Raw genomic sequence first — 17,905 nt, 5'->3', positions numbered from 1 at the left:
ACACCACGGTAGGTGAGGGAGGTCGGGAGAGGATTTTCCTGCCTCCCTGAGCAGGGACCTGTTTCCAGCCTCCCCCATCTCTTAGGTCCTCTCCTTCTGCCTGGTAGCAAGAGGGTGAGGGATCGCCTGGCTCTTTTGGAGCCTCTATTTGCTCCTTTTGTTTCATGGGTGCCAAGGTGCTACTCTACCAATCAATTTCCTTTCGCACTCGCTAACAATTCTTAATCTTTCAACCTCTTCTCTGAGTTCCTCCACCAGGCTGAGCAGGTCATCCAGCTCATCACAGCACACACGGGTCTTGTCACTGCTGCCCTCCGGCAGGATTGACAGGCTCAGACACTCCCTGCAACTTGGGACCTGGACCGCTGCATGTTTGCGTGGCAGCTCCATCTGGGTTGCCACGTTCTTTCTGGTGGTGGTTTTGACGCAAGTGGAGAGCATGGTTCAGTCTACTCGTGGAGGACGATAAGATGAAACTAGCTCAGATAAGCTGTAGACCCCGGAGAAGGACTGTGCCCTGTCCGTGCAAAGTGCCGTGCAAACTGTCGCACCTCAACCTTCTGACGCGCCACGCCCTGTTTGCCGCGCTCCTGGTCGCTCGCGCTCCCTGGGGGATGCTCTTGTACGTGAGGGGCGTTTGGTGTCACCACTCCAGTCTCCGCCCATTCTGACTCACCGCTGTCCTCATTAGCAGAATCTCGCTCTTCCCGCTCGGGGTGGGGGCGACTTGGGGCTCTCCCCCTTCCCTGGGCTTCTGCCTTCGCATCTTGTGGTTTTGCCGTGGGTTTTTGATGCTTTGAGGAGGGTCCCCCACCACTGTCCTCTGCTTCGGAGCCCGTCTTCTCAGCAACTGAGATAATGGTTCTTCAGGGTTATAAACATGCTTTCTTTTGTAGTTTAATCAACAATTACTAGATTTATCTTTTCTCTATAAATTTAACTACAGGAGAGCAACTAGACAAATCATCACCTCTATCATTTCCCACACAAATATAAAGTAAAAATAGGGGATTCTCAATCACCTTTTCATGCTGTTACAGCAGAACAGCATTTAACACTTGGAAATCATGAGTGAAAGCTGGAATTAAAATTATTGTCTTAAATCATATACTATAATGAAGTGACAAATGTTATAAATACTCTACACCATCCAATCTCCCAAATACTGTGTCCCAAACAAACATCTGTGTCCTTCACTATTACCATAATTGAAGAGTTTTTTTTCTGACAATTCACATTTTCACCTGTCCTCTGGTTCAGAGTCCCTGTTTTATAAGTAGTAATATGAATATCTAGTTTTATACAGACACAGTCTAAACTTCCCATGCATGTGAATGTTTATCAATTCCTAACAGTGGGATTTTACATCAGGTATTGGAACTGTCTCCTTGTTTTTAATCACCCCTTCCTCTTCTCTGCAGGCAATTACTGAGTGATGTCAAAGTTGAGATGACAAAAAAATAAAATATTCTGATCTTTCTGCTATGCCATTCATCAGAATACCCATGATTGTTAATGGGAAATTACAGGGTATCCTGTTTTAGGATTACTTCATGAGATAGACATGGACAGCTACTAGCAACGTACATGTGGAAAAACAGTGAAATTAATTTCTTGTAGAATTTTAATCTTGATTTTAAAAGTAATGTTACAATGATCTTGGGGAAATCACATCAATTTTCTAAGACTGAAAACAAATTCATAAATTGGAATATTAATAATAATACTAATATTAATATTAGCTTTAATCTAATACCTCTAGAATACTATTTCATCTTGATGTATGACCTTAAAAGTCTTGACACTCTGCATTTATCAGTAAAACTTCTCCTCTTATGTTTGAACATTCAGTCTTTATGGAAAATTCTGTACAAAAATTCACTTCAAAGTTCCAAAACAAATTGTGCACAACATGCATGGATGTATATATATTTATGTATATGGATGTTATACAGTATTTCATATTTCAGTGAAAAAAAGGTATCTTGACATTTCAGGAAACATTAAAATATTACATTAGATAATGAAACCTTTATGGTAAAAATTGTAAAACACCATGTGAGTAAAAATAATGGTTCAAATCACATGCAAGTCTCACATTCTGAAAGTAATTTGTAAAAGTAATTAACATTGTGTATATTTGTTGAAAGAATTTCTGTTTCCAAAACTGAAGAGATTTTCATGTAACTCGTCTAGACATTTACAAGTGCAATGCTATTCAAATGGTGTGTTTTTAACTTGAACAAAGCTGGGTTGCTTATCTAAATTATACCACCAGTGGATGTTAAGATACTGTAAACTGAGAGCTGATGCTCATTCAAAGCACCTAGAAAAATTAACTATTTGCTTTTCCTGTAGCCTTTTTAAGATGCAATTGAACAATATATATGAATCTTTATATGACCGTATAACTTAAGTATAACAAAAGTTACTTTGATGCACGTGTCTATTTAATACCACTATTTTCAAGGCATTTGCTGAAAAAGACTGTGACAGGCAATAGGGAGTATACAGAGAACATTACATGCTTATAAGGCCTTTACTCCCGATACAATGACTAACAAAATTTGCAGTCTCAAGAGAAGCTTTACTTTGCTCTACAATATTTTATTTTACCCTTTGAATACTCGAAGTATCTATGTAAAATGAAGCTTGAAAGCGAAGTGTGATAAAATAATTTCCTGAAATTAAGTTGACGATCCAGTGACATATTTTAGCTGTAAGCTCATTTTTTGAGTCCTTGTCTTGGGATCTATGGACTGCAAAAATACGCATTGGGAATGCCTAGGGAAATGGGTACTTGAAAATCATGTACTATAGTGAACTATAGTACAACACCAGTTTTGTTCATCCACTGTTTGACAGTATAATGCAGTGTCTGGAATCACAGCTTCTGACTGCAAGGATAAATTCACTAAGACATAGAGGCATGGCCGCCTGCCTTCTCATCCCTCACTAGCTAGGGCATACAACTGGAGCACTGTCTTGCCAACATGAAGATTGGGCTGAAGATTGTGTTAAATGCTGTACAGACAGGAGATACAGGCTTGACCCAAAATACAAACAATAAAGAAAATAACAAAGACAAATAAAGGGCAATGTCTAAACAAATTGGAAAGGATGATCACTGTTAAGTGAACTCTTTTTAAGAGACAGACAATTAAGTGAAGGTGCTGTGAGCACTTGAACAGTGCATGAAGACAGCCTGAAAAAGCCAAGTACCAGAGAGCAAAAACTGTCCAAAGATGAACTTAATAGAATACTATCAGATAATGTCACTGTAACCTATAACATTCAGAGTGGTTGAGGGCAGCTAAGTAGCCTTAAGGCCATGCCAGTTCCTTCATACATATCACACAGCTCCTGCCAAGGTGCAACTCTAGCCTGTGATCTCGAGATCACAGAGTGAATTTTTATTTTTAACATCATGAAACTATCTCCAACACAACATGGTTTAATTCCTGATATAATTCTTCCGTCAAGCATGGTTACTTGTTTGAAGAGTCCAAATTTACCAGGAAAAAGTCCATTGTTCGTTTTGAATAATGCTTTATAACCATGTTAATCATCTCTGTTCTGAAAGAGATCTATGCACTAAAAGAAAACTTGAAAAGCCTATACAGTATGCTCTTTATACAAATGGAAAAAATTTTACAGAAATTCAGGACAAACTTAGAGAACTTAAAGGCTAAATTTTGTGATCATTAGATGTGCAAACAATTAAATCTGAACTGAAGCCAGTAAAAACTGAATAAACAATAATTATTGTTCTGATAAGCCTGTAAATTAAAGGATCTAGGGCAAGACCTAGAGAAGGAAAAATAATCAGCACCTGTTATTATTTCTCTCCTGGCAGTTTCCATTTTGGCAGACAATATAAAAAAAATGCTTCAAGGAGGTTTTTTACAAAGTCTACCCTTCACTTACAGCCATTTCTAAGGCAAAATTATGGAAAACTATTTTACAAAAAAAGGAAAAATCAAAATCAAATCTATGTGAAAACAGCATATTCCTTTAATTTCTAAAAGGTACACATTTTATGCTACTACAGGCTACAGTACAGTTTTGTACATTCATTGTATGGAACATTCATTGTTTGGAACAGTCCTTGGAGAGACCACGCTCTCCATAATTTTCAGAAAAATATATAATAAACGCCGATTTATAAGTTTTATGATTGGTATGTTAGCAAAAAATGGCTATAGCAGTGAAAATTCAAACTCTAACTTTTGTGCTGCTTTCTAAGAACAACCATAATTTTCACATTGCTTCACCTTATTTATTTCATAAAACTCATAGGCATTTAGATTCATAGATATATTAATATATCACCATTTAGATCAGGGCTAATCAGGAAACATTTTTGTAAATTTTATTCATCAAATATTCAACAGTATTGACTACTAAGCTACATATACTATATAGTAAAGCAAAGAATCAAAACAATGTTACAGGCAAGAAAAAAAGTGCTATTGAATATGCGCTATTGAAAATTCTTCTGAGATGTTTATTTTAAAATTTGACCTCAAGATTTTAAATATTTAAGCAAATTCTTAATAGCCTTCAATACTGTAATAAGTTATTTCAAAACAAGACAATGTTTTATTTAAAAAATGAAATCTGTCAAGGACAGTGATGAAGTATGTTTTGTTACACCAATTATACAGTAACTAGAGTAACCAAACACATTTTTTAGGAGAGAATGACACAAGAATTCCTTCAAAGTAAGAACTTTTATCCTTTTGCTTAGAGCACATATTTAAGATAATCGTTTAGCATTACAGGTAAGGAGAAGAGGGAATACAGCAGAGATTAGCCTGATGAGTTGTCTAAAGAATATTTCTGTATTATACTCACTCTTTGAAATGTAATGCATGTAGACTGCAATTCACTAAGCTGCAGAAAATGTAATAAAATATGATTTGTAAAAATGATTACTTGATACTACAAGTGGGATGATTTGAAGTTTAAGAGGTGCATCTATCTAAAGGCAAGAGCCTTTTCAAGTAATGTTTGGAAAAGTAAGCTATTACAAGAAAATCGAGTTTCCAGTTGTTATTTCAATTCTTTTTTTGAATTCTGAATGTTGAATCTTTAAAAAACATTGTTATGCCCCAGAAGTTTATAGAGTACTAAAATAAAATGGATTTTTGTGGTTCAATGATGAATTGAGGGTTGGAAGTAACCTGAAATTTCTGAACTACTATTGCTATTATGTAAAATCAGGAATGTCCATTACTATCAGCTCCAAGCTACAACAAATATTGGTAATTCTACTGCTACTGTAATCAGAGAGACCAGAAACAGACAGGAAAACAGTCCAAATGGAGACCACTGAGCACAACTATGTTGCACAGAATGTATTTTCCTTCTTGTTTGGTTGCCCCAGGGGAGTCTAATACAATTTTAAATTCCAGCCACAGTCTCCCAGGCTAGAAGACAACTAATGGAGGAAAGCTTGTGCACACTCTTTTTATTTTTCCCCTGCTGAAATGCTAAAGGATAGCATAAACTTTCTAAGCCAATTGATATGTCTGAAAGCAGAAATGGGACTACAGTTTGCAATACATACTACAGAAACACTTTCTTTAAAGTCTAAATGATCAATTACATTTCTGTTCTATTAGCTAAAAGTTTTAAGCATTGTTAGAACCCAGAAATATAATTTACATGTGTTTAATACAAGAAGAGTCTAAATAACTACAGATTCACACTATCTATATAAACTATTTTTAGTGAATTGGGTCATATATCAGTAAACACAACAAATATAGTCATAATACACTATTAATCATCTGAATCTTTAACAAAACTATTTCATGCTTTTAGTTTTTCTGCAGTTTTTAAAATGCAAGTATAACAAAACATCTAGCCTATATCGAATACCTGAGGAAAGGCATTCTCTCAATATAGCCTATATATGTAAAAATTGGAAGCATCACTTAAAAAAAACCCAGAACCACTGCATACAGATGCATAGAAAAAGAAACCATTGAAAGCTAGCAGCCAAAAGAAATACGTAGTTTGTAAACCATACAGCTATAAAATTCTGAAGGTAAGACCTTCTCCTTTAAGCACTTTATTCACAGTAGGAAAGTACTTTCAATACCTGAAAAGACAGCATGAATATTTGAATGCCATCTGACAGGTCTTGCTTAGTAATATTGTATATACAGCTCATTGTTAAGCCTTGTTGATAGATAGCTGCCAAGATCAGCATGGAAAAGCAACTTCTACAATAGAATGATACCTAGACTTTGTCAGTAAAATTTACATGACAAGATTCTAGTAAGGAAATAAATACGTCAAGACTGGTTTTTACTCTCAATTATATAAACAGGTATCTTCTCAGTTACAGTAATCAAAAACATACAAAATTAAGTTTGCTAGATTAGCACAACCGATGTTTGATTTTTAAACATTCTGAAGATACGTCTAAATGAATGCATTTTATATCACATACCAAGTGTAAAATTAATTGAGAACTATAAAGGGCATTTTGACTCCTCCTAGTATTGACAAAATCCAATTTTTCTCAGTATTCTTCCAATCCAGTATGCTTCTTGTTTGTTTGTTTTAAATCAACTCATGTTTGAGTCTCTGAATTAAAGTAACTGTGCAACTTCAGTAGTGTTGAAAAAGACTTTCAAGGAGCTTAGCATCATGCACTAGCAGTACTGCATAATTCTTAACAAAGTTTAGCTAATAGTAATTTGTAGCAGGAAAGAATCAGAGAAGAGCAGAACAATTAACAGAGAATTCACTGTACACATCCATGACTTCAAAATTCAGTTTTATAAACGAAATCTCATTGTTTAATAATAGGTGTACAACCAAAATCAGCCTTTGGGTTCTGTTCTACTCTGCACTGGGCCGGGTCAGCAAGCAGCAAATGACTGCATCTTTCTTGCAACCAGGCTTTTCAGATGCTGCATACAGCCTCAGGTTTTGGCACAGAGGGTTTAGCATGCCTAACTCTTGGTAAGGTCTGAAACTGGAACATAGTGTGTCTTTAACTAAAAAAATACTACTGTCCCATATGTTAGTCCTGAAGCTAATTATAGTAACAGATTTAGAAACTTGCCTAGATGTAACTTACCTAGACTTAGACTTCCCTAGATAGGAAACATTCATTTATTCAATGCCTTTAGCATGCCTACACAAAGGCAAAAACCTTTTATTACCCATCCAGAAAACACAGCATACTATGTTGAAAGTCCAAAACAGTCTCTGACTTTGGAAACAATGCTGTCAATCTTGTTGCAACAGTACCAGACTACAGACCACAGTCTGGATTGAGTGCAACCTGGCAAACCTGTTCCAGAGCACAGCTTTTGGCATTGCTCTTAACTCTCCCACTACCCCAGGCTCACAATGATCTGTTAAATACCATTGGCTAGATAAATTAGACTCTTATAAGATGAAATCTGAAGAGGAGGAAAAGGAAAGACAAGAAATAAGACAGAGTAGGAGGAGGTAATTGTTACTGGGCGAGACAGGAAAAGAATGAGAACAGAAACCAACTTTTTCTCACTCATCACTGTAAGCAATAACATCCATGACGACGTCAATGTCTTACATTCCTTGAGGACCTTCTCTAGGTCCTGCTTGGCCCATACATTTTCCAGAACCAGGAGGTAATTGTCTGTTCAAGCACATCATGACAAACCTTGAAAAACTGGAAGCCAGCAAGGAAGATGGCTGCTACAGTGAAGCTCAGTTAAAACCTCCAGTTTTCTTAACTAAACAATCAAAACATGAACTATCTCTAACAGTAAGTGTTAGACTCACAGAATGGATGAGGTTGGCAGGGACCTCTGGAAGTCATCTGATCCAACTTCCTGCTCAAGTAAGGCCACCTAGAGCCCTGTTCTCCAAGGAGGGATACTCCACAGCCTCTGTGGGCAACCTGTGCCAGTGCTTCCTCAACCTCATACAGAAAAAGTGTTTCTTACTGTTCAGAGGGAACCTCCTGTGTTTCCATGTGTGCTCATTGTCTGTGGTCCTGTCACTGGGCACCACTGAAAAGAACCTGGAGCCATTTCCTCTATACTCTCCCTTCAGGTATTTGCACACATTGATGAGGTCCCTCATGAGCCTTCTCTTCTCCAGGTTGAACAGTCCCAGCTCTCTCAGTCTGTCCTCACAGGAAAGCTGCTCCAGTCCCTTCACCATATTTGTGGCCCTTTGCAGGACTCTCATCAGTGTGTCCACGTCTGTCTTGTAGAGGGGTGCCCAGAAACAGACACAGTACTCCAGGTGTGACATAATGCCAGAGAAAGCCCTAAAGATTATAAAAGTGGTTTCCAGTGAAAAATTCAGGCTATATCTAATGAGTGGGTAGGGTGCTTCCTGTTTTCTCTGTGTGTATAGAACTGCGAGGCCTGGAAACACGCTGCTTCTGCGAAGGTTAGCTGTATGAGTCCCAGATCCCTACTGGCACAGTGAAAAGCAGTAGATCATGATCACAGGGTATGCAGAGAAGTCAATGAGACTCCAATCCAAATGTAAGTCGCTGTTTAGCCTTTTAAATTTTTTTTTTCTTTGCATCACTCACTCATCGTTCACTGTCTATACCCTACAGAAACCACCACTTTCAATTTGAGTTGCTGCTTATTTTTACCTCATTATATTACTACTGGCAGTTCCAGAACTACCTAGTCATTCATTCTGTCAGCTCAACTTCAATTTCATCACCATCTTCCTCTTCAAGCTTACTACAACTTCTCAAAGGCACATTAATTTTTCATCTTTACAAGTCAGTACTTACTGGTTAATCTTGAATTCTAGATACACAAAAATAACTACATTTAACATCACAGAAAATTCAGCATATACTAGCCTTCTTTGGTTTTAATGAGAGAAAAAGTGGGAATCATTGCCTTAACCTGATCAGGATTGAACACAATTTGCATACTGAATCTGACACATTTCCTGTTTATATGGTGGCATGATCCCACCAATAACCTGGGTCTTAAGCTCACTTACACACAAAAATCCCGCAAAAAATTTTTCTAAATTATTCTAATTTTGAGCTTATAACCCATGCAAGGAATAGCCTAAAGTAAATTTAGAACATGGTTATGCTCCTTTCAAATGGTATTTATAATGGATATGCTGACAGACTCTAAACAATATAGTCAGTGCAGTAAATCATTAAGAAGCCATCCTTTCTTCTGTCCTTTTTCAAGTACTGTGTCTCTTCTGACTGCATGGTGAAATATTGGTTGTAACCTCAAAATGCAGTGGTAATTGCAGTAAGGACTACATATTTTCTGAGCATTAGTAGGTTGGATTTTTTATTTTTCTGTACTACTTCAAATTATAACACTGCAAATATTTTATTTGTACAGAAATGATAAACATACAAAACATTTCCGTTTTCATGATGCACTAAGGACTCAGACTTACAACACACTGTCACTTCTATGCCTTCAGGGAACATTGCACTTTCTTAATTTCTGCAAGGAATGTCATACAGAAAAGAGTCAAGCCACATTTGTGTCAAGTCTGACATTTTTAATTATTAGCAACCATGTCTATGCAATTTCTCCTTTGGTTTAACAAGTTCATACCTATCTTCCAAAATTATGCTAGAACTCATAAATTTGTTTAGGCTCATGCTAGTCCCTTGCATTACATTAATAACTCATCACAGGAGATATTTATCATCTCGAGCTTTTCTACATGAGAATTGTCAGACTTAATCACCCTCCTCGTATTTTCACTATTTACAGAGCTTCGTTTATCATACATTTCAGCAGTGTGACAACAGTGGACTATTTTCCCCACTTTTCAAGTATGTAAAGAAAGATAAAAGGGTGTCAAATCATGTCACTAGCTTGGAAGTTTTACTCTTTCTGATAACATCCATTTCCACCAGAAAATGATTCCTAAGAAACTATTTAATACCAGTCATAGACAGAAGTAGAATTAGCAGGCTAAAACCTCATTAAATGCAGTTACACCTAATTATAGAAAATGCATTCTGATTTTTGTCATTGGTTAAACTTTGCAGACAGTATAAGAGTGATCTGTTCCAATCAAATGTTTGTAAAAATTAACTTATTTGATAACAATGCCAAAGAAACTGTTCTCAGAAGCCTTTATAAAGTGGGTTCAGGACTTATAACTATATGCTGAAAGGACTACTAACTCTGATAAGGATAGCGATTTGGGGGATAACTGCTAATATATATGTTGAACCATACCCCAGATTTTTTCCCAAGCACTTGCAGGCTGGACTGAAAAGTAACGTAGCGTTTAAAACAAAGTTATAACAGAATAGCACAAATGTGCGGCCACTACTAGATTCTGCACAAGTTCATCTTGCATTACTGGACATCTAGGATGTCATTCTCACACAGTATTGTGCAATGAGAACAAAAACTAAATTAGTAAGATATCGCATCACTGAAATAAGGTATGAGTGACAACTCCCAGGTCTACTAATTCAAAACATTGCAGCATAAATGCTACCTCAACGTTGTGATGAAATATTACAGCCTATCTGTTTCGATAACCATAGTAAGAAGAATCATGCAACTTCACCTTTTAATTGGTTTGGGAAAAACAACTGACCTCCCGTAACTTGTTCTTAGTTGTGAAATGAAAATCACTGTACTGGGTGCAGATGCCCAGGTGGTGGCAGGGGGGCTGCAGGGTGGTCTTGGTGAGGAGAGATCAGGGCTGTCCCATGCCAGACACCGCTGGCTCCAACAGACCCATGGCACAGCTGAGCCCCTCAGCCAAGATGGTGGCACCTCTGGGAAAGTATACTTAACAAAGGGCAAAAATATGCCAAAACCACACCACACAGAGAGGGGAAAAGGGAAAAGAAAGAGCATGAGAAACAGCAAGTACAAACACCAAGCTCAAGGCAGAGGAGGTGGAGGTGCTCCATGGCACTGGAGCAGACACCTACATTACAGAGTGTAGATAAGCCCACGTCAGAGCAAATGGATACTCCTAAAGGAGCTGTGGCCTGTGGAAAGCCTGCATCAGAGCAAAGGAAATGTGAGAAGAAAGGAGCAGGAGAGAGGAATCACTGTGTACTGACTGTAACACCTCTCTCCCCATCGCCCTCTACTGCTTAGGGCAGTAGAGGACTTGGGAGTGAAGATGTAAAGTTAAGCCTGGGAAAGAGGCATGAAAGGTGTTGCTTTAATGTTTGCCTTTTAGTTTCTCACTACCCAAATCTATCTTAACTAGTAATTAATTAGAACTAATTTTCCCCAAGTCAAATTTGTTTTGCCCTCAGCAGTAACTGGTAAATGATCTCCTTGTCTTTACCTCAACCCATGAGCTTTTTTTTTTTTTTTCTCCCTTTGGTCCTGCCGAGAAGGGAATGAGTGGCCAGGTGGGTGTTTGGCTGTTAGACAAGGCTAACCTATGACAAGAATAAAACTGGAGATATTTATGGAAGAATACAAATAGTAGCGATAGCTAACAGACACAATAGTGTTTGGGGTTTTTTTTTGTTGTTTTCTGTATGTTTAGGTCAAAGAAATCATCATAAAGAATGGCCAAGATGACATGGCACCTCGAGGAAGGTATATTTAAGAAAATTTAAAAATGCTGCACAGCATAATGTGAGAGAGTAGTGAGGACAATGTGAGAGAAACAGGCCTGCAGACACCAAGGTCAGAGAAGGAGGAGAGGGAGGAGGTGCTCCAGGCACCAGAGTTAAGATTCACCTGCAGCCCCTGGATGAGAGCATGGTGAAGCAGCTTGTCCCTCTTCAGCCCATGGAGGATCACATTGCAGCAGATAGCCACACTGTAACCTGTGGAGAGCCCCATGTTGCAGCAGATGGAGGTGCCCTGAGGGAAGCTGCAACCCATGGAGAGAAGCCCATGCAGGAACATGTTTTCTGTCAGAAACCATGGCCTGTGGGGGACTCATGCTTGGAGCAGGCTGTTCCTTATGATTGTACCCCATGGAAGGAAGTCATGTTGGAGCAGTTGTTGAAGAACTGCATCCTATGGGAAAGACTCAAACTGGAGCAGTTCGTGAAGGACGTAGTCCATGGAGAGCCATGGTGAGTTAACCTTGGCTGGTTGCCAGGTGCCCACCAAGCCACTCCCTCGATCCTCCTCCTCAGCTGGACAGGGGGAGAAAATAAGATGAAAAAGGCCTGGGGGTCAAGATAAGGACAGGGAGATTGCTCACCAATTACCATCACAGGCAAAACAGACGTGATTTGGAGAAACTGGTTTAATTTATTTCAAATTAAACAGAGCAGGATGAGAAATAAGAAATTCAAACACCTCACCTCTCCCTTTTTCCTGGGCTCAACTTTAGTCCCAACTCCTTTACCTCCTTCTCTGAAACAGCTCAGGGCAATGGGGAATGGAGGTTGTGGTCAGTTCATAACACTTTGTCTCTGCCACTCCTTCCTCCTCATGCTCTTCCCCTGCTCCAGTACAGGGTCCCTCCCATGGGAGATTGTTTTCACAACTTTGTCCAATGTGAGTCCTCCCCACAGGCTGTAGTTCTTCAAGAACTTCTCCAGCATGGGTTCTTTCCACAGGGTATAATCTTTTAGGAATGGACCGCTCCAGTGTGGGTCCCCCCCCAGGGTCACAGACCTGCCAGAAAATGCATTCCTGCATGGGCTCCTCTCCATGGGCCACAGTTCCTGCCAGGAACCTGCTCCAGTGTGGGCTCTCCATGGGGTCACAGCTTCTTCAGGGCACATCTACCTGCTCCAGTAAGGGGTACTCCATGGGCTACAGAGTGGATCTGCGGCTACAACCCCCAGCAGCGCTACAGGCTTGGGGAGGAGTGGCTGGAGAGCTGCCAGTCAGAGAGGGACCTGGGGGTGTTGACTGACAGCCGGCTGAACATGAGCCAGCAGTGTGCCCAGGTGGCCAAGAAGGCCAATGGCATCCTGGCTTGTATCAGAAGTAGCGTGGCCAGCAGGGACAGGGAAGTGATCTTACCCCTGTACTCGGCACTGGTGAGGCCGCACCTCGATGACTGTGTTCAGTTTTGGGCCCCTCACTACAAAAAGGACATTGAATTACTCGAGCGTGTCCAGAGAAGGGCAACGAAGCTGGTGAAGGGTCTGGAGCACATGTCGTACGAGGAGCGGCTGAGGGAACTGGGGTTGTTTAGTCTGGAGAAGAGGAGGCTGAGGGGAGACCTCATCGCCCTCTACAACTACCTGAAAGGAGGTTGCAGAGAGCTGGGGATGAGCCTCTTTCACCAAGTAACAAGTGATAGGACAAGAGGGAATGGCCTCAAGTTGCACCAGGGAAGGTTTAGACTGGATATTAGGAAGTATTTCTTTACAGAATGGGTTGTTAGGTGTTGGAATGGGCTGCCCAGGGAGGTGGTGGAGTCCCCATCCCTGGAGGTGTTTAAGAGTCGGGTCGACATAGCGCTGAGGGTTATGGTGTAGTTGGGATCTGTCAGTGCTAGGTTAACGGTTGGACTAGATGATCTTCAAGGTCCTTTCCAACCTAGATGATTCTGTGATTCTGCTCCATCACAGACCTACACAGGCTGCAGCAGGACAACCTGTGTCACCATGGTCTTCACTGCAGGCTGCAGAGGAATCTCTGCTTCAGTGCCTGGAGCACCTCCTCCTTTTTCACTGACTGTCTGTCTCTCTCACATATTCTCACTCCCCTCTCCTGGCTGCCTTGGCACAGTGTTTTTTACCATTCTTAAATATGTTACCACATCACTGATTGCCTCAGCTTTGGCCAGCAGCGGATCCGTTTTGGAGCCAGCTGGAACTGGCTCTGTCTGACACAGGAGCAGTTTCTGGCATTTTCTCAGAGAAGTCACCCCACTCCCAAAACCTTGCCACAAAAAGAGCCCATGCTGGAGCAGAGGGAGAGTGTGACGATGGAGTGGCAGAGATGAAGTCTTACGAACTGACTGCAACCCCTGTTCCCCACCACACTGAGCTCCTTCATGGGGAGGAGTTAGATGACTTGGGAATGAAGGACTGAAGTTGAACCCAGGAAGAAGGGGAGGGTAAGGGAAAGTGGTTTATTTTTGCCCTTTTTTTCCCTCACTATCCCACTCTGTTTTTAATTGTCAATAAATTAATCTGCCTCAAGTCAAGTCTGTTTTGCCCATGACAGTAATTGCTGAGTGATCTCTTTGTCTTTATCTCAACCCATGAGTTTTTTCATCTTCTTCTCCTGTCCTTTTGGGATGTGGGGAGGAGGAGTGACAGAGCAGCTGGGTAAGCATTTGTCAGACAACCAACATTAACCCACCACTCGACTAATCTCAAAGTATTATTTTTTCATATATTTTTTCATAATCACTTAAAAAAAAAAGACCCAGAATTTAAAGGACATAATTCAAAGCATGCCAATTATCGTTCTTTGTCCAAATTCTATGCTTTATTTCAAAATTTTAAAAAATGTGATAGTCAACCTTGAATCATTTTACAAAACACATCTGCAGGGTAAAGCAAATTTTCTTATAAATTTAATTAAAAGGAATGACATTCAAAAAAATAAGTAAGTTTAAAAGTAAAATTAATTTGTGTTACATTATGTAACTTTTTATGATCAAAGGAGATCACCTTTCAGATAACACTGAAAGATGACATTAAATTAGAACTAAGAAATGCTAGTATTCACCTAGAATGATTCATGACAAATATCACACAAAAGTACAGTTACTCTTCTGGAAGGCTCTACTATATCCCCAAGTCCAGATTATATACAATGACACAAATAAGTATCAGTGCTCCTGAAGCACATTTCCACTTCAGTCAGATCAAAGGTGATGAATACTAAGATGCTATGTTAGCATTTGTAGACACCAGACAAAATGAACATTTTTGCCAGTGCAAAAATATAGGCAAGCTGAAAGCTTTATACATTTTTATTTTAGATGTAATTTTATTAAAATAATTTCCACATCAAATATGCAGAGACTTATACTGTCAGGAAAAAACCATTACTTTTATTTTTTTCTTGAAAATAATTCTAGCATTCATTAATCCTGCATTTTATAGGAAATCTACTTTAAGAACTGTGCTACCATTTTGATGCTCATGCTTGCTAGTGAAATATTGAGTCATTCACATACACCAGCAGCTCTGGGACTAAACACAGTGAGCTAATCACCTGCTGAGACTATCTTCAGCATTGTGTCCTCTACCCACAACACAGATGCTCCCAAGGCTTATTACATTGGTTCACATGAGTTCATGGTAGGCAGTCAAAACAAATTTTTTAAACGCTCCTCTAGCATATGGAAGACCATGTTAACAATTCACTCTGCCAAATAACAATGTAGAAATCCCCACATGCTTTACGACAACAAATACGATATACCCAATCCTAAGAAAATGATGCTGTATTAGTGACCTAGCAGAAAAAAGATGGAGCCTCTTCAAAGGAGAAAATGCCCCTTTCTCTTCATTTTCAGGCTTATGGTCTGGCTTCCAACCATCTACCATGTTTCCTCTGCATTTGTTCCATATTTTGACTTCCTGACTGCTACCCTTGTCAAAAGTCTGTATTACCAAGTTCCTCCATCTTGGACTCCAACCAGCATCCTCACCAAGTCTTAATCATTACAGTACAGTGACTGTCCCATTACACTATTTACTCTGGTTTATCCACAGTGATGTTTCATGAAAGCACTACAGAAGAACAGCAGTTTTCTCAGAACTGGTATAATTAGACCAAATCCAGGTTTCCCATCTGCGCTGAAAGCTCAGGAAGGTGCACATAATGCTTTTCTTCCCCCACATCACTAATCAGAATTCTGATGGCAGTAAGAGATACCACTACAAGGTCATCAACCAACATTATTTGCTGTTTTACTGTGCCATGCAGATACTGGATACCTGCCTCCAAACCACAACCATAGCTTACTCTCAGCAACCTCCAGATGCTCTGTAAATCTCAGCACCTGCTAACAAAGTCACCTACAATCACTGTGTGATAAATTATGTGAAAAAATACAGCACTCTTGAAACATCATTACAGTAACGCTTGGTACCACCAGCAGAGGAAGAACCAAAGTTCTCAAATGGTTGGGAAATTATTGTCCTGTGACTGCAAAACCAATCATTAATTTTGTTAACTAGGTGGAACCTTATCCCAGATGACTGGCAGTGCCCCCAAAAATCTCACTGTAGCTCTAGATAAAGCTCCTGACCTTATCTGCATTATGCCCTGCACCATGATGTTTGTTAGAAGAACCATAGATACAATATGGGCTGGCAAACATCCTCTATACAGATATTACTAAGGGAGTATTTTAGCAAGAACAAAGACTTAAGCAAGCAGAAATACTCGACTTCACAGTCACTGAACAGCTTTTAATTGTCTACCACTAGGTGAACTATGTAATACAGAAGTTGAAGTGAATTGCAACTCAAAGTCCACAGTGATAAGATTCACAAAAAAATACCAGATTAACTGCTGTTTGTTCCTTGATCATTTATGGATATAAAACATACCAGATGTTCCTCAAACAAAGAAAATTTACACAATACTGAAAACTCTGCCCGTACATCATACTACATTTTCCTGAATCTCACATGAGATTTATTTCTAGATATCACTATTTTTATTGTATCAATTGAAATTCATATGAACAAAGGCAGTGACCATTAAAACAACAAAGTGATAAGAACTTACTTTTACTCCTTTGCAACTGCAAAGACCTGAGATAATATACTCATGATGCATACTACAAGAATTTGCAAGTTTGGTTTTGTTCATATTTGAAAGAAGTACTAGGACTGTTTCTATAATGTATTTAACCACCATGATAAACAGAATATGAAGCTTTTGAGGGAGTTGTTAATACTTACAGAAGAAATTGTTGTGTTAGATTAATAGGTCTTTTTTTTTTTGATCTTGCTTAACTCTCAACTTTTAAAGACATTTTACAAGTCATAAGAGACCTATTTTTCTTTCATTTTAAAACTAATGTCAATAGTATCTCAACTGAACATACTGAATATATTTTTTGCCTTAGGTAAAAATATATTTTTTTTTACTGCCCTTTTAGATGCACACTTTCAAAAACAGAAATAGCTTTAATAAAATAAAAATTGAGGCAATTACCTTTTGAGGCAATCCCATGCACAAATACAGGCTGGATAATGAGTGACTGAGAGCAGCCCTGCAGAGAAGGACCTGGGTGTACTACTGGATGGAAAACTGACTATGAGGCAGCAATGTGTGCTCACAACCCAGAAAGCCAACTGTATCCTGGGATGCATCAAGAAAAGTGTGGCCATCAGGACAAGGGAGGTGATCCTCCCCCTCAACTCTGCTCTCATGAGACTCCCCCTGGAGTACTGTATCCAGCTCTGGGGCCCCCAACATAAGAAGGACATAGACCTACTCAAGTGGGTTCAGAGGGCCACAAAGATGACCAGGGGGCTGGATCACCTCCTTTATAAGGACAGGCTGAGAGCACTGGGATTGTTCAGCCTAGAGAAGAGAAAGCTCCAGGGAGTCCTTATAGCAGCCTTCCACTACTAAAGTGGGCCTACAGGAAAGATGGGGAGGGACTCTTTATCAGGAAGTGTAGTGATAGGATGAGGGGCAACAGTTTTAAACTGAAAGAGGGTAGATTTAGATTAGCTATAACAAAGAAATTCTTTACTGTGAGGGTGGTGAGGCACTGAAACAGTTTGCCCAGAAAATCACAGAATCACAGAATTATTCATGTTGGAAAAAACCCTTGGGATCATCAAGCCCAACCATCAGCCCTACTCTACAAAGTTCTCCCCTACACCATATCCCCCAGCATCTCATCTAAACGACCCTTAAACACATCCAGGGATGGTGACTCCACCACCTCCCTGGGCAGCCTATTCCACTCTCTGACCACTTTTCTGTGAAAAATTTTTTCCTAATGTCCAGTCTGAACCTCCCCTGTTGGAGTTTAAAGCCATTCCCCC

The 17,905-nt window shown here is 39.5% G+C and overlaps 1 protein-coding gene across 12 annotated transcripts in view; it reads right to left on the bottom strand.

The window, feature by feature from the left end:
- The window catches only part of FBXL17 (F-box and leucine rich repeat protein 17), a 311,828-nt gene that overhangs the window by 188,261 nt on the left and 105,662 nt on the right, over positions 1 to 17,905 (bottom strand). For 3 of the 12 annotated variants that reach the window (XR_012621550.1, XR_012621549.1, XM_074811927.1), the window contains exon 7: positions 4,858 to 4,896. The exons of 8 other annotated variants lie outside the window; for them this stretch is intronic. Coding sequence is in view for 2 of the 4 variants with exons in the window: in XM_074811927.1 (XP_074668028.1) it covers positions 4,858 to 4,896 (39 nt within the window). In the remaining 2 variants the exon portion in view is untranslated. Of the gene's footprint in view, positions 1 to 4,857; positions 4,897 to 9,278; positions 9,462 to 17,905 lie in introns of those variants that run through there. One more of the 12 variants, XM_074811931.1, reaches the window with a different exon arrangement.

Source organism: Strix aluco, chromosome Z (genome assembly GCF_031877795.1).
Source record: "Strix aluco isolate bStrAlu1 chromosome Z, bStrAlu1.hap1, whole genome shotgun sequence".
Lineage (NCBI taxonomy): Eukaryota > Metazoa > Chordata > Aves > Strigiformes > Strigidae > Strix > Strix aluco.
Note: the sequence above shows the minus strand (reverse complement) of the source record. Positions and strands in the feature narration are given on the sequence as shown.